Source organism: Dichomitus squalens (genome assembly GCF_000275845.1).
Source record: "Dichomitus squalens LYAD-421 SS1 unplaced genomic scaffold DICSQscaffold_3, whole genome shotgun sequence".
NCBI classification, from domain to species: domain Eukaryota; kingdom Fungi; phylum Basidiomycota; class Agaricomycetes; order Polyporales; family Polyporaceae; genus Dichomitus; species Dichomitus squalens.
This window is the reverse complement of record NW_006766885.1, coordinates 1,453,601-1,473,234: the sequence shown is the minus strand read 5'-3', so window position 1 is coordinate 1,473,234 and position 19,634 is coordinate 1,453,601. Positions and strand designations below refer to the sequence as shown.

Below are 19,634 nucleotides of genomic sequence, written 5' to 3'. Positions count from 1 at the left end.
GCTCACACTCAGTGCCATCATGTAATGTCACGCTGCTTGGCCTTCTGGCCCAGCAACCACATCCGTCGATGTCCCACATAAGTATGTCGTGCACTGGCCGCAGACAACCCCCGCAAACTGATCGCCAAACACATGATTACCAAGAACCGCGCCACACACTTGCAGCAGAGTCTGTCGGATGTGCTTCGATGACAGCTTCTTTCGATCATGTTGATGAATGTTCGTCTCCTGGGTGTTAAGTATGATGAAGACGTGACCATGCCTGCAGCTCAGCGCTTAAAAAACGGTCGTCTTGTCGCCACGTTCTCCGGCGGCCAGCCTATCGCGAAAACTCCCGAACTCCGATTGCCCTGGGCATTGTACCTCGCGTTCGTGATGTCGTCGGGGGATCGGAAAAGCTCACATAAGTGAGTACATATCCGGTCCTTGGGACAGCGCTTAATCCCCTCTTATGCGGATTTGCGATGGCCTAGGATCGGATAGCCGGTCGATCCAGGATAGGGTTACTCGACATACAGTTTCCAACCGGTCCATGGCCAAGCGAGCCCATAAAAAGGGTCGTTAGTTGATATGGGAGGCTAGTGATGTACAGAGAAGTGGGTGGTCTGCACGATGGTGCGATGGTCCAAGTCTGAGAAAACTCGTGCAAGAGACGTGAGAACGTGTTCTGCGTCGGGCCTAAGTGCCCGCACGGAAGATTGTGCAAGGGTGTGCAAGGCTTCGCAAAACCTAGCAAAGCTAGTCATGGGCGTCCAAAGGCGCGTAAACGTTCGCCAAAGCGAGTGGACAAGAAGCCAAGGGGTACTTCGTTGAGAGAACAACGTTATAGGAGCTAGTGTCACGGTGGGCGGATATCGAAACGCTATATCGTCACCCCAGGCGACAAGGCCGTCCACATCGACTTCAACTCACGGAACCCGGCATCGACTGCATGCCAGTCGCAGCAGTCCCAAGGCTTGTCCGGCTTAAAGGGAAAGAAGGTGCCCTCATTATTGCCCAGCAGCAGGAAAGCGGCGGTACAGTCGACGACTGCATCGTCGTCTTTACTAAGTTGATCGGCCAATACATACTTCAAGAGGCCGCATAATATCCGCATAGGGCCGTCGCCAGCCACCAACGGAGACATGAAGTAGAAGCGGCTGATATCGAATCCTAAACCTAGTCACCGGGCGTATCATGGCATATTAGTCTCCAAAATTCCCTGTATGCGTGCAGAAGGCTGAGCTGTCCCTCTCCGACTATTTCGGAGCACCACCCCCTCAATTCATATGCTCAGTCAGCGACCTAGGCAGATACCCGATGTCCGAATTATGAGCAAGCAAGAAGCAACATAAAGCTTACTTACCCCCGGGAAATCGGTGGCATGTAAACACTAATCTGTCAACCAGACAAACTTTGAGCGAATGGCATCCCCTAAGGGATATTATGCTAGCTCCTGAAGCTACGCGACGAACTTTGGTCGGCTGGACGTCTTGCAGAGGTAATTCCGCAGCTGTGCGCGCAGATTTCGAATCAATACCCGTTCCTGTGTACCAAGGCCAGTGGAGGTGCGTGTTGCAAGGAATGATTGCCTAGTGGTGACTTGGAGAGGTTGACGATGCTAACCTGCGGAAGGCTCGACTGATCCGAGACTCAGGCTTGCGGACTCTGCATGGCTACCATCAGACCCCTTGAGTTATGGTGCGCATGAGTGGTTCTCTTCGTGGGGCATCCAAGAGGACACAGCATTCAAGATGCAGACCTGGACATGGCCACCTGTGCGATCAGCTGTGCAGATCAGGACGACGACCTAGAGCATGTCTTGCCCACCTGCGTTTGACGTCCGGCGATATGGTCATCGTCGTTTCGCGCCTTACAATCACCGGAGTCTGGTGGCACAGGCGTGCGAGATCCTGCCAAGCTGTTCAAGACTCGTGAAAGGACGCTGTCGCTAGACACTTAGGTGATATCGTCAATTGGCTGTGTCCCGTGCCATGGTGCTTCGTCATTCGCACCATCTTCGAGCTTGAACTGCCCACTGCCTGCCTCATTGATGATAGAGGTATAGTAGAACCTTGCCAGGTGACCGGTGCCTGGCAATATTGCGAGCTGGAGCAGAGTGCCTGGAATGCATAGCAGGAAAGTTCCGCGAAGGTTTCTGGGAGCTGTAGAGCTAGCGTCTGATTCACACGTGGGCGATATGATCTATGGTCGGCTGTGCCATGGCTTGGGCCTCGCCACAGCTCTGTCCTCCTCCTCGACATCCCGCCCCCGCCCTGCGCATTCAGCTCCGTTGTCCTCCTTATTGTCCAGGACGGAGCTCTTAGGTCTGCGCACAACGCGGGGCTGACATCCGCCATTCTCCTTCCTCTCCCTCTCCTACCTCCCCAGTGGTCTGCTGCGCCACGCCACACGAAGCCCGTCTTTGACGCCACTGAGCTTGTCCAGTCAACCACTCACCAACTAGTCAATCCGCAATGCCTCTCCCGGCGAACAGCACCGTCCTTCTCCAGGGCTCCAGCCAACCCGGGGATCCTCTGGGCTATAAGCCTAAGCAGGCTATGCTTATTCGCATGACGCAGGAGACGTTCGAAGCGCTTCAGGACCCCGAGACTCACTCAAGCCTCGAGTTCAATTTCGGAAATGCCCCAGTACGCATTCTTCATACTCTTGCATAGCATCACAGTGGTTTCATCCGTGTGCTAGGGTCTCTACATCGGAGGCACGTTCTTCCCTGTGCAGCCATCCAGGGAGAATGCTCATAACCACGAGCTCTATCTCCGGACGCCGTCGGCGCAGAAGCCGAGGGCGCCACTCAAGCTCTTTGGCAGCGTGATCGGCAAGTTCAGAGTCGAGAGGCAGCTCGACGAGAAGGTCGAGGAGTCCGTCCGCGACCGCACGCTGGAGGCCGCGAAGCAGCGCACAGAGCGCCATACCAAATACCTCGACACTCCGCCCGATCTGTCCTACTCGAACTCGAAGACCGGGACCAAGAAGAAGACGGGCGCTGCTAGTCGGGTGTCCGTCCAGGCTAAAAGTTATCCAGTCTCGAAGCCATCGCCGCTCCCCAGCCGGGATGTACACACGGCTGCGTCGTCCTCATCCTTGTCGGCGGCCGATCAGCAGACAAGGGAACGCATCATACACTTCCTCGCTCTCGAGCCACGGACCATGTCGAAAACGTTGGATGCGTGCTGTGGAAAGGACCGTACCGAAGAGCAGGAGAGGAAGTATGAGGCTCTCATACGACAGGTCAGTAAACTAGTATGTGTCATCCCATGCTGATTCGAGTGACATGTGTGCTATCAGGTCGCGGAACCGATGCCGGTGAAGAAGGGCGATACTGGCGGACCGCCATTGTGGCATTTACAACGCGAGTCATGGCGCGAAGTACGGCCGTATACCTTCCCCAAGCTCAGCGAAGAGGAACGGTTGGGCTTGTCCCGACAGGCTCGGCTGGTATTCAAGGCTCTGCAGATACCGGAGTCGGACCCCATCTGGAACAATGTTCGACACCGCATCGCATCCGGTGCGGCGTCTGGTTCTGCGGGCCCAAGCGCTCCGGCCCCGGAGAAGAATGGCGTGGTCATGACGAAGAACTCGACAAAGAAGGCGAAGGGAGAGGGTACGCGCAAGAGGCCCTTGGACATCGCGATCCCGTCGAAGGACGAGAGCGGGAGCGCGAAGGCGAAGAGCCGAGATGTCGACGAGGGGAGCGCGGCCGGGACGCCGATGTCTGCAAGCAGACCCACGATGGGGCGCAGGTTACCTGGTTCGGGCTTCAAAGTGAAGCCATCGCCTACTCCTCCCACGGAGCGTCGCACGCACTCGCCCCTCCCTCCTCCTCCAAAGAAAGCCGGGCCTGTGGATGCGCGCGAGAGCAAGCGCTCTGCGCCGGAGCCGTCAGGCTCTGCGAAGCCTCTTCCACCCATCGCTCCCCCTCAGACACAGGAGTCGCGGTCCGCTTCGGTTTCCGCCGCTGCTGCAAAAATACGGAAGAAGGAAGCTCAATCCTCGGCGGGTACTTCTCGCGCTGCTGAGAGCCGAAGAGAGGAGCGCGAGCGCGAACGAGAGCGCGTCCGTGAGCGTGACCACGCAGCTGAGGAGAAGCTTCGTGTCAAGGAGAAGGAGCGCGCATCCCCTCTCCCCATCCTCCCCGCATCCGCACCTCTACCTTCCTTCAAGCGCAAGAAGCCGCCACAGGACGGAAACGATTCTGAGTACTCGGAACGGGAGCCCTCGCTCAGTGCCAGTTCGTCGAAGAAACGCAAGCTGGATGCGGAGCCTCCCAGCTCGACCGAGAAAGCTCGCAGCAGGGATCTATCTCTCCCGAAGAAGCCGGTGGTCCGCGAACCCTCTCCTCTGGCCCCGCCGCGTCAGAAAATCAAGACTGAGCCTTCGCCTCTTTCGTCCTCGTTCTCTCCTCCTCGTCCCTCGTTACCCCCCAAGCCGGTCGGTGCCGAGAAGCACCAAATCTCTTCTTCCTCTTCCAGCGTGAAGAGCGCCAAAGCCACCGAAGCTGTTGCGCCTTCGCGCCCCTCTGGCAAGTCCAAGCGGAGGTCCCCCATATATACGTCTTCCTCCCAGGACGAGTCCGAGACGTCCGTGCCAGTGTCACGCCCGCGCACTGCCGTCCCCACAGCGCACCGCGACTCGCCCTCCGCAGAGCCCCCGGCGAAGCGTCGTCGGCTGTCGAAGGTGCACGTCCCGCGCTTTAAGCCGCGCCCGCTCCCGTCCGACCTCGCGTCGTTGCGGAAGTACTACCGCTCGTGCTACAGCACATACTTGGACCTGTATGGGGAGCAGACGAAGCGCCGCAACCGGATCCAGCGCATGCTCAAGCGGCTCGAGGGCGAGCAGGGGGAGGAGAGCGCACCGAGCGATGAGGACATGGAGGACCTCGTGCCGGAGGTGCTGAAGGCGTTCATGGACAACATTGATGCGGTTGTGCAGGAGATGAAGAAGGTGTCCAACGAGATCGAGAGGCTGGGTGGGAAGGTGGAGAACGGCACGCCGGTGATGGAGTGAGGAGGTGCGTAGCTGGTGCGGTTGAGTTGGGGCGTGTTTGCTTTTGTTTAATGTGGAGGTTTGGGTCATAAATACTCGGAGGTTGAGCTGCCGCTGCGAATAGACTGTACTTGTAGTTATTTGGATGCATCTTGGAGGTCTCTAGTCTGGGTCGCCGTGCAAAAATGTGTTGCGGAGTTCGCTGGGAAGCGGCGTTTGTGTCCTAGTATGCTTGTATGTCCGACCAAAAGTGGTCATGGCATCAAATATTGGCTCATCTCAAACCGGACGAGCTCTCTGCTCTCCGCAAGGTATACACAGCCTCACACGTTGTGCTGCATCGGCGGCTGAAGCATCTACTCTTGCTTTGGTCCAAAGGCTCAGTACTAGGATACGTAAGGAGACTGCCCAGTTGTGACGTTAGAAGGACAACGAACCATCAAGTTAAAAGGTCCCGTAATATTCCCTCTCAATGAGATGAGAACGCCTGATAGGCTAAGCCTGGCCTCGATGACGAATTGGGAGAAATTCATTTGGACAGGGGCGACTCATCGAACAGTATGGGCGCGGGACCCAAGTGAGAGGAGGCGTGCTTAGTGTACCATAGAGGTGAGGCAACGCGACACGTAGTTGTAGGAGCAAATCAATGTACTGATTGATGATGGAGAGAGTGCAATGATGGGGAGACATATACGCCACTTTCGATTGAACGCCGTTCCATTCTCTGCCATACGCCAGCGTCGGGAGAGAAAGCTGCGTGCTTCACGCGGCAAGTGCGCTCAACAAATGCCGTGGCACACGACCCAACACTTGCCTTTCACAGCCGCACAGATCCATCCCTCTTGGACGGTGTGACACATTCTCCTCACGGAGAGGAATGTGTTGTATATGTAGACGGGCGCAGCGTATCCTCCCAGTGACCAGACCAAGCTCACTTTGTCTACGTCCCAAATCTTGGATGTCCCGTCGTCCGACGCGAAGAACACAAGCTTCCCTTCCGGTGAGATAGCGACCGCTTGTCCTTCTGCCGTAGGTCGCTAGAATACAGAGATGGGTCTTCCTATTCAACATGCCAGAGTCTGACCGTGCAGTCGTCAGAGGCAACGTATGCTCATAGGATCGAATGTGGGCAGCACGGAGCAAATCAGGAAGCCAGCCAACGTCCGTCTGGAGGAAAGCGGACAAACTAGGTTGGTGGACGGTCCAGCTCGTCGCCCAGCACATGCAGTGTCGTGCCAGCGTTCCAGAGGCGTACCTTCCCGTTAAAGTATCCGGAAGCTATCATGGTGCCGTCGGAGCACCAGGCACAACTCTGGACCATCCTGCTGTACCCTTCGAGTGCTGCGGCTTTGCGTGCCCTTCCATTGAAAATCCAGATCGCGGCGGAAGCTAAACATCGACCGTAGGGGTAACGCCAATGAGATATCACCAGCGCGGGCTGCCCACTCCTGTGAACTTCGTCGGGTTCTTCGTGAGGATAGTAGTGTTGTCACTCGTCCATGTCGCGACCATTTCACTGTGTGGGGAATAGGCGAGGAAGCGTGCCCGGGCGTCATGTCCAACGATGTGATCTGCACAAGAGATAACCCGACTTTCCTCCACCTGTCTCAGCAATGGCGAACTGTCCTGATCCCGAAATCATTGTGAGCAAGCCACATTATCGTTCTGAGGAACGTAGGTCATGAGCTCCCTGATCTAGGGCCTGGTGCAGGAAGATCGGATGTGCCCGATGGAGGAGAAGGATATTGCAGGATGAGGTTCAGGGGAGCTTGGTCAAGTTCTGGCTACAGACGACGATCGCCTCCCCTGTCATATCTTCACCGGTTCAGCGTCCTGATATTATCTGACTGAAGACCCACTGTCGAATTTGTTGGGCTGGAAAGATGGAAGCGTCTCAGTATATCGATGATCTTCTCGATGCGCTCCGTATAGAGCTCTGTGTTCTGCATCAGGAAAGCGAGCTGAGCCCTTGAACACGTTGTCGGTCTCTGAGGGGCCAATGAGTAGTACAGCGTCGTGATACATTGTCATTAACCCATACCGTATAACATTGATGGGATCGGCTTCGAGGACAAGCTCTCTATGGCTAGGATATTCTAAGCTGGCCCAATTGGCAAAGCGAGCAGCTCGGGGTCGCATAACCACTTGTCAATCTACGGCATGAAGGGACTAGTAGGTCAGCATTTCACGGCGACCGCTATATGTGCTACACTCACGATGGTTTATCATCTGAGCTGCGACCGTTGCTACAAACGTTGTGATCGCTTGGCGATACGCATTATTAGTCCGCACAGTAAAGTGCGCATCTTCGCAGATGAGATCTGTCGGAGTATCTGAGAGAAACGTTGCAACGTGCGACAGTCAGTGCCAATCAGGTGTCCAGAGTTACGATCCGGGCTCCGAGGAGCTGCCAGCATGTCAAGCTTGAATGGTGTAATTGTATTGAAAGCAAAGGGGCGCTCCGGTTGCGGGAGATGAACTTTGGGTGAAAGAGGCCACGGGGAGGGTGCGGAGTCGGGGGAATGGCGCGAAGTCAATCGAATCGATGATCACCGCAGGTACAGAGGCTGAAGACGCGAGTCGGCGCAAAGGTAGTCTCCGAAGGCAAGCAGTCGGCGACCTCGACCACGCCAGAGTGTGGGTAGTACTTGTATTCGACGCCTGAGGCCCCAAGTTAGTCCCGGGCCTGGGCCAGAACACCCCTTAGCGTCGGACTAAGGATCCTAGGCCGCCGGTATGGTGTCTGCAGGACAACTGCAGAACATGCAGAACATGTGCTTCAGCCTGAGCCGTAGCACTATGAAGAGCTCGATGGGATAAGCGGGATTGGACGCATCGAGACTGAGATGTTGAATTTGGCGTGCAGACGTGTGGCCGATCGGGCGGCTATTCCCGGCAGAAGAAGAAGCCCGAAGGAGCCTGGCATTCGCCGCAATGTTGGATGTGTTCCCGAGAGTAGTGCCACCTCGCGCTCGTCCACCTATATTAGTTATGTAGACAGCTCAAGTCCTAGACCGGTGCGTCTCTTCTCTCTGTTCTCTGACCTCGGAACCTCTGTGCTCTCTTCGTCCTGACTGACTGTCATGCAAGCAGACGAGTCATCCACTCAGGCTGTCGCCCAGTCTCGCAACACAGGCCATACAACATGCGAAGCCAAGTCTATTCATGGTTCGGGTGCGCTGGTGTATCTTGGCTCTCGTCGCCATCTCCGTGGTCGCAGAGGTGGGTTGAAGGATATGCCCGAGATGCCACTGGATGTTCTCTTTGAAGTAAGTGATCAAGCATCCTTGTTTCCTCATTGTACTATGGAATAATAGAAACTTACACTATGCCTACTAGATATTTGGATTCCTCCACTCAAGAGACCTGCTGAGTCTAGCCCGGGCGACGAGGGAGTTCAGGGCTCTCCTAATGAGTCGGCAGTCAGCGCCGTTCTGGCGAGAAGCAAGGAGACTTATAGAGGATCTACCGGACCCTCCTTCATATTTGAGTGAGCCTGCTTACGCCAACCTCCTCTTCTCTGTACATTGTCACGTAAGTAACATCTACCGGGAACTGTTCCGCGATCTCATCATTACAAACTTTTCAGAACTGTTGCAAGCCCAACGTCCAGGCTGTATACTGGACATTCTCTGTCCGGTACTGCGATCCGTGCCAGAAAGCTATGCAAGTCTAACAGGACTTTCGCTTCGCCATCAGGCGCTCACCTACATGCTATGTTTTTAGGTTCGCCGATGAGACCGAGGTGTCGGCGTTCCTAATGGAAGCCTTCCAATACGCATCCGACCTATATGTGAATTCCAGATACGAGTACGCCGCTGTTCTCAGTATTCACATATCGATGAACCCTTAGCATAGCTGTGTACAGTACGGGCCGTTCCTTCGGGCGGCAGTATCATATTCCCGAGATCGGCGCTGTGAGACGGCAGTGGGCCGCGCTCCGCGATGATGCAGAAAGGGCCAGGTTCAAGGCAGATAGGGCGGCATTCGTCGCGGAGAGTCAGAAAGTGCGTCCCGCCCATTTGCCGCTTTGTATGTCTAACATATATTGAACGCATTTCCAGTACTGCAAGCTCCTCTCGCTTTGGCAGGTTTCTTGCAAGGGCAAGAGGTCAAAGGAAGTATGCGAGCTGAAGAGGGAGCGTTTCGAAGCGTGAGTGAGCGTGGGCTCCCTAGCTGGTGCTACGTATGACGTATGACGACCGCCACCAGCGTCAAGTGTAGATTGCATCAAGAAGGCTTTGGCGATGTGTTGAGTTGCATGAAGTACATGGAGCTCACGGGCCTCAAAAGGATGAGTTCCGTGAACAGGGCGTCCAAGCTTACGGATAAAGGTATGTGTGCGCCGTACGTATAGTCATGCTCTGGATGCTGAGTCAGTGAATCAGGATGGAAGAGCATCCGCACGTCTGTCGTGCAGTACATGACGCCAATCCACGATAGGTATCTGAAAGCACGCACCGAGTTGACTTACAGACTTCGACTCGGACGGCTCAGAGACCTCTTAGACGATTATCATCACAGCAACACTCCACGTACTCCTTCATCAGACTGCGAGCCAGGGTTCTGTGAACTTGCGACCCTACCAGCGATCCAGACACTCCTCCAGGACATGTCCAGCGACGTCGTGCAAGAGTTACAAATTCTGCCCGTCGATTTCCCCAGTCTCATGATCTCATGGACGGAGCATCATAGGAACGTCTTCGTTGAGCTCGCGCTAAGGGGTCTAGGCGAATCCTCTGCTTCCCTAGAGCTGGACACTCTTCTCGATCTCGCACTCGTCTCCTTTGTCTGCAAGCGCTGTCATCGACGGCAACTACGCTGGCCGCACCTCCTTTCTCATCGGTGCTTCCGCGATAGATCTGAAGTACACCCGAAATCCGTTTATGAGGTTCTCGCGTCGCACCAGATGCAATCTGACCACGATGCGCCTTATCGGGGAGAGGAACTTGCGGTGTTCGATGACCACGTCGCTGTCACACATTCCATAATCTCCCTGTGTGGGCTCGCTCCGGACACCGCAACATACAAGGACGTAGAAGACGCCGGCGCTACGCTCGTCTGCTGGCTTTGCATGTCGGAGAGCCCTGGGCAGTGCCAGGTATTCGACTGGCAAACTGCAGTACGTACCACCTCTCCGCCCGTATGGATGTGGCATGCCCATCGCTGATCTTCGCCCTCTTACGCTAGATCCGGCACTCCATCATCAGTCACTCTACAGAGGGCGCGGACCCCGCATCCTTCTGGGAGCGCCTCCTGCCTGTCCAAACGGTCCAAGCGCATGCGCTCGAACGCACGCTCGTGCAACAGAACAACACGCTCTCGCAGAATCCTATCAACGTGTTCGGCTGCACGCGGTGCCCCTCGCATGGGTCTGTCGTCGTCCTTATGTTTCATTTCCTTTGTGTGTGAGTCTTCAAGTATCGTATCATGTTCAAATGCTGTTTGTTCGCATGCTGACTGTTTGCTGTGCGATCACCGCGCGGTACGATTTACAGACATGGTTTAGTCAGCCCTGAGCTCGGGGAGGACATGTACCTACATGAGGACTCGAAGCCGTGCGGCGCGCCTTCCGTCTGGATTGACCTATCGGCGCGGCGGTTGTGCACGGAGGTACAGGCGGTTTGACTGACGCGTTCTTGGCTCCTTTGTTCCGTTCGACCCAGGTTTCTTCGTGCACTTACTCTTATCTCTCTGCTTGTACAGAAGTTTTACGGGCGCCTTGTAAACTAATGACAACATTTATATATCCTGAGACGAACCATGAGGAATTCCCCGACAGTGACTCCCACATTTCCGGAGTATGGTGAGGTGACACGGCAGGCCTCAACGTATTGAGCTCTATTCCGGTCTTCCCCGTTCTACCCCGCGTGTAGCGAACTTCTCTATCTCCCATGGGGTCAAGGAGGCATCCATGTCGTCGTGGTCTATCCCTCTCGTCGTGATGTTTGCAGTCCACAGACACCAGTGCGAGACAAAGAATGTCAACATGTACACATGTAACTCAACATTATACACGACACGACACGACCGACTACCGCTCAGAATCCGCTCGCGGTGACACGCAACTGCTCGAGCTTCTTGAGCACCTCACCCACCGTCCGATCAAGCTCGCCGGCGATCGAGCTCTGTTTGTTGGCGGGCAACTTCGCAAACGACTCGCATAGGTCCCCGTCGACGACGGCCTTGACGGGCACGTAGTACCCCCGCCATGCGAGATGGTCGCGTCCGACGAGACTGAGCTGCTCCGTCCGCATGTGCTGCTCGAGAGTCGTGAGTAGGTCGACGTCTTCCTTCGACACGAACGGCACGAGAATGCCGATTGTCCCGTGCAGGCAGGTGTAAAGGATGACCTCGCGGCCACCGGCGACGAGCGAAATCTTGTTGAGGGAGGTGACGATATCGCCGATGTGGAAGTGCGCGAGCATGGCAGTCTTGTGAGGCGCACCAAACAGGACACCCTTCTCATGCAAGATACCGGCACCTGTCGGGTCGTCGTCGATCTGGTCAGAGATCTTGGCGTCTAGGCGGTTGACAAAAACATTCCCGAAGCGATCGCTGGCGACCACGGTGTTGTAGTCCAGCATAGTTGTCGCAGTGACCCAGCGGGGTTGTACATCGTCGGCGAAAACGAGCAGGCGATTTTCTGGAGGCTTATACACGGCATAGAAGACTGACTCTTGCATGTCGCCGATGATGATCCTCGACCCTTGCGTATTCAGTGTGACGATGGTGGAGCCGAGTGTCTGTAAAGAAGTAAAGAAGATCAGACGATTCTACCCGTCTGAGCAGATGATTTTTAAATACTTTGTTCTCCACTTTACGGAGTAGCTTTTTCTTGCCTATATCATACAATCGCAAGGCCTTTCCTACGCCAGCGACCAACTTTCCCTGGAACGCCATGATAGCCAATGGCACATCGTTCGTCTCGGTCTGTGTGCAAATGAGGCGCTTACCCGAGAACGGAGGCGCGATGGAACGAACCTTGTGCAGCAGTTCCAAGTTCCTACCATCATCGGTGAAGCGATACGTCCTCAAAAAGCCGCTCGTACATGAGCGCGGAGCGAGGAAAGTATCCTGCGCGGTGCCCACGACAAGATGAAGCTCGTTGTTCTTCGCAGCGAACGGGACAATTGCCAGCGAGAACGCAGCTTCGTTGTTGTCTAAGTGGATGACGTTGACCGTTTGAGCCTGCATCATAGTGTCAGCACAAAAGTGCGGATATAATCTGTCCGTAGGCTTACGTCCAACGGACTAATGATCCGTATACACGAGGCCCAAGTACCCGCAGGCGCCTTCGGTCGTCCAAATTGCTCGGGAGGCAGGTTCACCATCTCCTCATCGACTGCCCGACCACTTTCCCGCTGTAATACATCTAAATCAGTTCCTATTGAGGCACTGACGCGCCTGAACGAAGCTCACCAACTGCTGCAACTGCTTCGCCGCAGCCTCCTCGCTCATCACCCGGTGATCACCCTCGATGAGATATAGGAGTCCATTGTGAGGGTGAGGGATCAATTTGCGGGGCGTGTACGACAACGGTATTGAGTCCTGCTTGAGCTTTGTACCCAGCTTCGGAATCTGGAATATCCTGAAGACGAGATGACAAGGTCAGAGATACTACGAAGGAATTTGAGGAAGATTATAAGGAGGAGTTACAACAAGCGCGCCAGCACGACGTGCGTAGCACATTCAAATAGATGCAAAGTGTCATCTTTGGTCTCCCATAACGAGAGACAGACAAATGAGCACGGTTGAACGCAACACTCACCGAAGTAAGCTCCCCGATATACCGATCAGACCCTCCTGGCACAGCTCCGCCGAGAAACTCCAAGCATAGTCCAAGTTCTCGAAGATAAGCGGCGTGAAGTGCATGAAATTTTGATGTGTGTAGTTGAGCCACGGGCGCGAAGACAACGCGAGGATCGCAGGGTTCCGTTGGATGTTCACGCGCAGGAGGCGGATTGGACGAGTGCCGAGGAAGCGCGTGCGGGTGTCAGTCAGCTGCCCGTTGACGGGGTCAAGCACCGTACGGAGCAAGACGCCGTTCTGGAGACCGATGTTGACGAAGGTCGTAGGCTGCGTCTTGTTGATGCCCGCATCCAGCATGTCGGCGATGCAGATCGCGGACGGCGGTGCAGTCAGGGCTTGTAGGCTGATCGTCTCTAGTGTGCTCTCAGGGTCGAGAGACACGATACGGACGGTTTGGTCCTCACAGCCCACAGCCTGCCAGACTATCAGCAATGGCCCAGTATCATATGTGCTTAGGACTTGCCAAGTACGGCGTCCGCTGACGGCCCTCGGGAACCTCCGCGATACTCAGAGCAAGGACAGTGCTACCCATCGCCTTCCTGTCCTGGTACTCGTTCAACTGCCCATCAAGGTCCAACTCAAAGTATACCAGCTCGGCGGAGCTGAGCGCGACCACCACCTGACGCTTGTTCGTTGTCGCACATACAATGGTCTTGCCGGAGGGTACCCTCCATTCGTTTACGCGACGGTCCGAAAGCACGTGGCGAATACCGTGGGGATGGACCTGGAGCAGCGCGTCCGCACCGATCTGTTGTACAGCGAGAGTGGGAGCGGACGAAAGGAAACCAGTGTCTTGGACCTCCTCGATTGTCTCCCCAATGCAGAGAACGAGCGTTCCGTTGACGAACGAGAGAATGATGTACGAGTCGTAGGGGTCTGCAGAAGGACGGTCAGTCGGCATCGCCAGTGACGGATAGTTTCTGCTTACCATCCTCCTTGAGCTTCGTCGTCCACACAGCATTCGGAATACCAGGAAGGTCAGAGCTAACGACTTCCTCCACCTCGAGACCATGACGGAGCGTCCGGAACGTACTCCTCGCCCCGCGACCACATGCGGCGAAAATCTGAGGGGTATCGGAGTTCGGCAGTAGGTTCATGACCTTCGAGTCTAGTATCGGGCAAAGAGATTCCAACTCGTCCACCAGCGTCAGGTTGTCAAGCGCGCGGGGGCGGAAGTATGCGCGGGGCAGCGCCGCGGTGGGATCCGCCATGCCGTACGACGGGTAGTCTCCCGAACTGAATTCTGGCTCGTTGTCATCGTCGCCGAGCTTTTGAAATTGGTAGAAGTAGCTAGGAAATACGCATAGGTTAGCCGATAGGCCTTGGGACGACTGATTACATATACTCACTGGTTGCCAAATTCTGACGCTACGAACAAAAAGCCAGACTTCAGAATGCATAGACCGGACGCAACGGGAACAGTGTCAAAGTACTTGATCTTAAGTGCCTTCACATCCTGCTCCTCGTGCTCGATGGTGACCTTGTACAGGTCACCCTCCTCGCTTTGCAAAAGGAAGAAAAACGCGCCCTACCATGACTCTGTCAATGCTAGCCGACAAGCATCTTCATACGCCTGACGCACCTTCATTTTGTGCATGACAGCGGCGGTGATGATGAGCCCGCGCTCCGGGTCCTCGAGCGGATGTCGCCTCCGCGGAATGGGTACACGATGTTGTGGCGCATCCATGTGTCGGTAAATGATGTGGTCTTCGCAGCATACAAGCACACCAGACGGGCCGTCATAGCGATCAGAAGTCGCAAGCTGCCCACCAGGTACTTGCACAAGCAGGTTGGCTCGCGGGTCGGTAGGTTCGCTCCATTTTCGCACAACGTGGTTCAGACCAAGGTCAAGCTCGTAATACGTGAGCATCTGGACAGAAGGAACCCCTTAATTGACGCGTCGTGTTTGCATAGGTATGTGGAAGGACGCACCTTCTCCGCATTGTTGAATGCCTCCCCCGACGGGTCCTGGTCCGACTCCGAGTAATCCACCTCCAGAGCAGCAAAAGTCGGGTTTTCGAAGCCGACATCCAGGCCGACTATGTGGTGGATGATCGCGTTGTTTTTGTGGGCTTCCAGGGGCGACGAGATAGTGAGGTTTGCAGCAGCGTCTCGGTTGAGAATATACACTAGTTTCGCCTTCTCCATGGCCGCGATCATTACGCTGCGACCTTTTGGGTCTGTGGCCAGATACTGGCCAGGAACGATTCGCCGCGCGCCCGACTTGCCGAACGTCTCCTGGTGGACCTTGACGAAGCTGCTCGTCTTGGGATCATAGTCGAGGATGACGATCCGTCCCGAGTCAGAGCCTACGATCACATAATCTAAGAAAAATGCAGGGAGTGAATACGGCGGAAACAAACGAACACGTACAAGGGCGCACCCTTGGTACCACCGGTCAAACGAAAGGCGGCGAGAGAACGGATGGAGCCAAACACATCAGACGCGATGACAGTGGCAACTTTGCCGCTTTGCACATCCGGTCTGAGGAGCTCGAGACGCGTACCGCGCGACACGACAATTTCCTGCGTCCTCGAGCCAGAGAAGTTACCCGCGACCGCGTGGGTGATGGCGGTCGGGGGTTGGAGTGTAAGATTGTACAAGTGCATCAGGAAAGCAGCGCAGAGCAGAAGTCAAGCAAAACAGAGAGCTCCAGCGCAGCACTCCAGGGAAGCACACGGATAGTCGAACAGGAGAGGAGAATGGCGGTGGGCACCGAGCGGCGCGTGCGGTAAACGATGTCGGCCACCAAGTTCAGATCCTTGAGTAGGCAGGCCCCCGGACACCAGATATGGGCGCCAAGAATACAGTATCAATTCGACCGGGAGGAGATTGGAGATGGAAATTGAGTAATATATAAATGATATCGTACACCATGACCGGTACGGTGATGTTGTCAATGCAATACAATGAGACACTCCTCAGAAGTCTGTGTAGTCATCCGCAACGGAAAAACTACCTGTCGATTTCTTCCTTCCCCGGCTGCTCCCAGACTTGCCCCCTCGCCCTCGTCCCCTTTTCCCTCCTCTTGAAGAGGAACTCCGTCTGGACGAGCTGGAGCTCTTGCCGCCGCCTGGACAAGCTAGTAAGAGTGTCAGTCAATACTGAGTGGCGCTTGAGGAACAAACGCACCATTGCTAAAATGCCCCTGCTTCCCGCATTTGAAGCATGCGTTTCCAGACCCAGAGCCACCGCCAGCGTCGCGACGTCCTCCGTTGGGGCAAGCTGTGATGAATGTCAGTCATGAAAAAAGATGCAGCTTGCAGAACCAACCGTTACTATAGTGCCCTTCTTGACCACATTTGAAGCAAGCACCGGATGAGCCTCCACCACCGCCACCCGTGTCGCCGGAACTCTTCTGCCGCTTCGCCCCGCTGTTTGGACACGCTAGAGCACTAATATCAGGAACATTCAACGACAAACGGAGGAGGAACACAGTACCGCTCGCCCAATGGCCCTCCTCTCCACACTGGAAGCACCCTCCGCTTCCTCCTCCCGCACCACCGCCGCCACCACCGTCGCCACCACCACCTCCATAGCTCCCTGGACCCTTGCCCGTTCCCGACCAAGTCGAGTAACTCCTACTTGGAGGCGCAACCAGGGCATCCCCGTCTTCCGCCGCCCACTCAAAGTACCGACACTGCGCCTGCCGCGACTGGTTCGGGCACGACCAGTACTTTCTCCCCTTATTCGCCCCCGTCGCCGTCTCCTTGAGCACCGCGGTCAGGTCGCATTGGCAGCGTCTATCCGCGCCAACGTCATCAGCTGCCGCGGAGACGGAGCTGAACGGCCGTTTCGACGGGACGCTGCGCGAAGTCGAAGAGGTAGAGCTGGAGTTCGATGGCCCGTCGAACCATTGAAAGAATTGACACGATTGATTGTCCCCGCATGTCCAGAACCTGCGGCCCTTATTGGCGCTCTCCTTAGTCACTGTGCGCTCTGCTGCTGGAATGCCACAGTCGCATTGCGGTTCTGCCCCGCCTGCATTGGACGGTGGCACGTTCCTGGATAAGGGTGGACGCGATGCCACAGCAGCACGGGGAGCCGGGGCAGGAGGCGGAGGGGGGTCATCGCTCCAGTCTATCAACGTCCTCAATACCACAATGTATGCGTCAACGTATATGAATCCACGTACAATCGTCGCTGTCGTCTCCGTTTAGAGCTGCAGGTGGAGCAGCTGGCGGTGGGGGAGGCGGCGGCGGAGGACGACCTGCGGCTAAACCTGCTCCGCGTCCTCGACTGCGCTTGGGACGCGCAGCAGCTGATCCTCTTGTAGAGGCTGCTCCTCTTGCCGTCCCTCTTGCTCTTGTTATGCCACGTGAGCCTCGCCCACCTCGACCACCGCGGCCCCCACCTCTGCCTCCGCCACCACCGTTATCGTCGTCGTCGCTGTCGTGAGCCTCACCCAAGTCGATTTCGGGTACGGGACCTTGACCGTTGATACGGTTCCCCACAGCCTAGATGATGTCAAAAATGAAGAAAATCTCGGACGTGGAGATGACGAGACGGACCTGCAGCAACTTCTGAAACTCGATCTTCGTTCTCATGAACATTTCCTTATAGCGCTCAATGCTTTCTTCAAGGACCTCGTTCTTGCTCTTCAGGCCCTGACATATATCCACCATCTGTCGTTCGGTCTGGGCAATTGAAGTGAGTTAAATGAGGAAGCGACATTCTCATCGGTTGCCCACCTCGCGTCTCAGCTCTGACTTGCTCAGGCTTTGCTCAAAGCCGATCGCATCGTAGCCCTCAACCAGCCCAATTCCAAGCGTCGACGGAATAAGATACTTTGTGGCACCCTGCATCTTCTCATGCACGTAACCACGATCGACGATGGTCTGTATATGCTGGGCAATTGTCGCGTCCGTACCTGCCACAGTCCTGTGAGCCGATTTCCGGTATTCCGACGTGGCACCAGCCCGCATACCTATGCCATGCTCGTCCATAAGACTGACCAAGTCGGCTTCGGTCAGCAGCTTCGGTTTCGACGTCTGCCCTTCGTCGAGCCTGCATTCTGTCGGAACAAATGCCTCTCCTTCCTGGAACTGCGGTAGCTCCTTGTCCGCCCACTTGTCGTACGGAAAGACTTCCAAATAGTTCCGCTCACGAATCGTCAACCCTTGGTGCCAGAACGGCTTCGTCCTCAAAAGCTCAATGATGGTAACATGGTCAACTCACCAGTAGCGTAGAACTCTTCTTCGCCGTACTTCACATCGACAGTGGTTTGCCAGCCCAGGGCATCTTTCGAGCAAGACGCCAGGAAACGACGGGCAATGTATTCGTAGACTCGCTTCTCGTCGCCGACGAGATTCCCGGCGTGGGCTGTCGGGTGAATGGGAGGGTGGGCATGGTCGTCATTCTTACCCCTGCGGGGTGGTGTGAAACCTCCTTCTCGTAGGCTTGAGTCCGTGATTAGTACTCGTTATACTGGGCACAGACACTTAACATACCCACTGGCGAAGCCGCCCCACGCGGGATCTGCCGTTTGCTTCTGGATCAGCGACATGAAGTCGAATTGAGGGTCGTATACGTCTGTCTCGGTACGAGGATACGACAAGAACCCTTGCTGGTACAGGTGCTCCGCGATCTACGTACGTCAGTCTCGCTGTAACAAGCGCCAGGCGTTCAACTCACGTCGAGTATCTTCTTAGGGGACAATTTGAGCAATCGCGAGCCGGCCTTCTGCAGATCGACAGTAGTAAGCGGGTAGGGCTTCCTGATGTGGAGATCAACAAGGCCCCAAGGACGTGTCACGATGGCCTCACCATTTCTTTGTCTCCTTGGACGTAACTTTAGTTACTCTTGCCACGGGATGTTCGAGCGCAGCTTCGTAAAGCCCCCATGCGGCTGGAAGACTGAATAGGTGTCCCCTCCTCCATGTGAACTCGGTATCTACGGGCTCCTCGTCCGACGACGGCCGCGTGAGGGAGAGGAAGATGTACCAGAATGGCTCAGGCTTAAAGTTCTTGACCTTGTTGTATCGCGCGACAACAAAGCCGAGCGTAGGGAACTGACAAGGACCTATCAGGACGAGCGGGCTAAGAAGCGGTTTTGAGCGTATAGGCAAGGAGTACTCACCATAAGATATTAGCTCTTTCTTGAGAGCTTCGTAGCGTCTCTGTAGGTTGAGTGTCTGCAGGCGCGTGAACGCCGAACCAATCCTGAGGTCGAGTAGTATTCGAGCTTCTACAGCACTGGCTTGAGCCATGTCAAGATTGACTGGGTGTTGAGCAGCATTATGGATTTGCCTGGGGCACAGTCGACACGTAGACTAGTATGGATGGACGGAAGAACACGTACTGTGCAATGATAGCACTGAAGCGAGCACGCCTCACCGTGAGGTTTCGGTTGGACCTCTGGCATATCCGCGCAATCTCAGCCCCGATGTTCTCCCCTTCTCGATCACAGTCCGTCCATATCATCAGCATTTGCGCACGAGCGGCTTCGGTCTTGAGATTGTCTGCAATGGTCTTCGCGTCATCCTTGACTTTGCACTCGATAGGCGCGTCGAACAACGCGAAGGGGTCGCACGAAGTCCACTTGGAGTACATCACATTGAAGTCGTAATCCATGACATGACCCGTTACAGACGTTACGGTGAAATGTGCGTTCGTCTGTGGGTAGTCAAAATCATAGTTCTTGATGTACTTATTCCGGCTATTGCGCTAAGCAGACTGTTAAGTCTCAACACGTATACGGAGATTGGTAGGGCTCACCGTGTTAAATCGCCCTCCCGACAAAATCTGTGTGATGGACTTGGCGATAGATGGCTTCTCAGCTACGCACAGGACCCGCATCATGTGAGAATAGCAGAAAGCTTGTAGCATGCACAGGGA

General features: G+C 55.4%; 4 protein-coding genes across 4 annotated transcripts; 2 read left to right on the top strand and 2 right to left on the bottom strand.

The window, feature by feature from the left end:
• Positions 1-2,380: 2,380 nt before the first annotated feature.
• Positions 2,381-5,182, top strand: DICSQDRAFT_178023 (uncharacterized protein). Its single transcript, XM_007362025.1, has 3 exons — positions 2,381-2,630; positions 2,686-3,231; positions 3,289-5,182. The coding sequence occupies exons 1-3, from the start codon at positions 2,457-2,459 to the stop codon at positions 5,005-5,007; spliced, it is 2,439 nt and encodes an 812-aa protein (XP_007362087.1). The 5' UTR covers positions 2,381-2,456; the 3' UTR covers positions 5,008-5,182.
• A 2,851-nt stretch (positions 5,183-8,033) lies between these two features.
• On the top strand, positions 8,034-10,741 carry DICSQDRAFT_133075 (uncharacterized protein). The gene is made up of 10 exons (XM_007362024.1): positions 8,034-8,255; positions 8,326-8,520; positions 8,576-8,652; positions 8,713-8,796; positions 8,855-8,993; positions 9,051-9,139; positions 9,199-9,320; positions 9,375-10,108; positions 10,177-10,394; positions 10,485-10,741. Exons 1-10 carry the CDS (start codon positions 8,070-8,072, stop codon positions 10,612-10,614), a joined length of 1,974 nt encoding a protein of 657 aa, XP_007362086.1. The 5' UTR covers positions 8,034-8,069; the 3' UTR covers positions 10,615-10,741.
• On the bottom strand, positions 10,714-15,505 carry DICSQDRAFT_178021 (uncharacterized protein). The gene is made up of 12 exons (XM_007362023.1): positions 15,182-15,505; positions 14,731-15,122; positions 14,381-14,668; positions 14,148-14,326; positions 13,727-14,088; positions 13,262-13,674; positions 12,758-13,212; positions 12,409-12,577; positions 12,231-12,350; positions 11,971-12,177; positions 11,794-11,919; positions 10,714-11,732 (listed from the first exon to the last, which is right to left on the bottom strand). The coding sequence occupies exons 1-12, from the start codon at positions 15,405-15,407 to the stop codon at positions 11,028-11,030; spliced, it is 3,642 nt and encodes a 1,213-aa protein (XP_007362085.1). The 5' UTR covers positions 15,408-15,505; the 3' UTR covers positions 10,714-11,027.
• Positions 15,506-15,761: 256 nt separating this feature from the next.
• On the bottom strand, positions 15,762-19,595 carry DICSQDRAFT_99294 (prokaryotic type I DNA topoisomerase; the record flags this gene model as incomplete). The annotated part of the gene is made up of 15 exons (XM_007362022.1): positions 15,762-15,880; positions 15,931-16,023; positions 16,072-16,185; positions 16,240-16,878; positions 16,934-17,255; positions 17,310-17,435; positions 17,490-17,668; positions 17,726-17,917; positions 17,977-18,197; positions 18,249-18,385; positions 18,433-18,514; positions 18,564-18,819; positions 18,877-19,046; positions 19,099-19,463; positions 19,515-19,595. Coding segments are annotated over 15 exons (3,096 nt in total), but the record flags the coding sequence as incomplete, so codon positions are not given.
• Between the last annotated feature and the right edge of the window lie 39 nt (positions 19,596-19,634).

What these genes read in the sequence shown, in the direction of transcription:
- DICSQDRAFT_178023 (XM_007362025.1), top strand. Translation starts at nt 2,457, where the DNA reads ATGCCTCTCCCGGCGAACAGCACCGTCCTTCTCCAGGGCTCCAGCCAA. An exon ending in TCAATTTCGGAAATGCCCCA is followed by an intron (nt 2,631 to 2,685) that starts GTACGCATTCTT and finishes TCCGTGTGCTAG; the next exon opens with GGTCTCTACATCGGAGGCAC. An exon ending in ATGAGGCTCTCATACGACAG is followed by an intron (nt 3,232 to 3,288) that starts GTCAGTAAACTA and finishes GTGTGCTATCAG; the next exon opens with GTCGCGGAACCGATGCCGGT.
- DICSQDRAFT_133075 (XM_007362024.1), top strand. Translation starts at nt 8,070, where the DNA reads ATGCAAGCAGACGAGTCATCCACTCAGGCTGTCGCCCAGTCTCGCAAC. An exon ending in AAGAGGGAGCGTTTCGAAGC is followed by an intron (nt 9,140 to 9,198) that starts GTGAGTGAGCGT and finishes GACCGCCACCAG; the next exon opens with CGTCAAGTGTAGATTGCATC. An exon ending in GTCCAAGCTTACGGATAAAG is followed by an intron (nt 9,321 to 9,374) that starts GTATGTGTGCGC and finishes TCAGTGAATCAG; the next exon opens with GATGGAAGAGCATCCGCACG.
- DICSQDRAFT_178021 (XM_007362023.1), bottom strand. Translation starts at nt 15,407, where the DNA reads ATGCACTTGTACAATCTTACACTCCAACCCCCGACCGCCATCACCCAC. An exon ending in GGATCATTAGTCCGTTGGAC is followed by an intron (nt 12,178 to 12,230) that starts GTAAGCCTACGG and finishes ACTATGATGCAG; the next exon opens with GCTCAAACGGTCAACGTCAT. An exon ending in ACTTGGAACTGCTGCACAAG is followed by an intron (nt 11,920 to 11,970) that starts GTTCGTTCCATC and finishes ATTTGCACACAG; the next exon opens with ACCGAGACGAACGATGTGCC.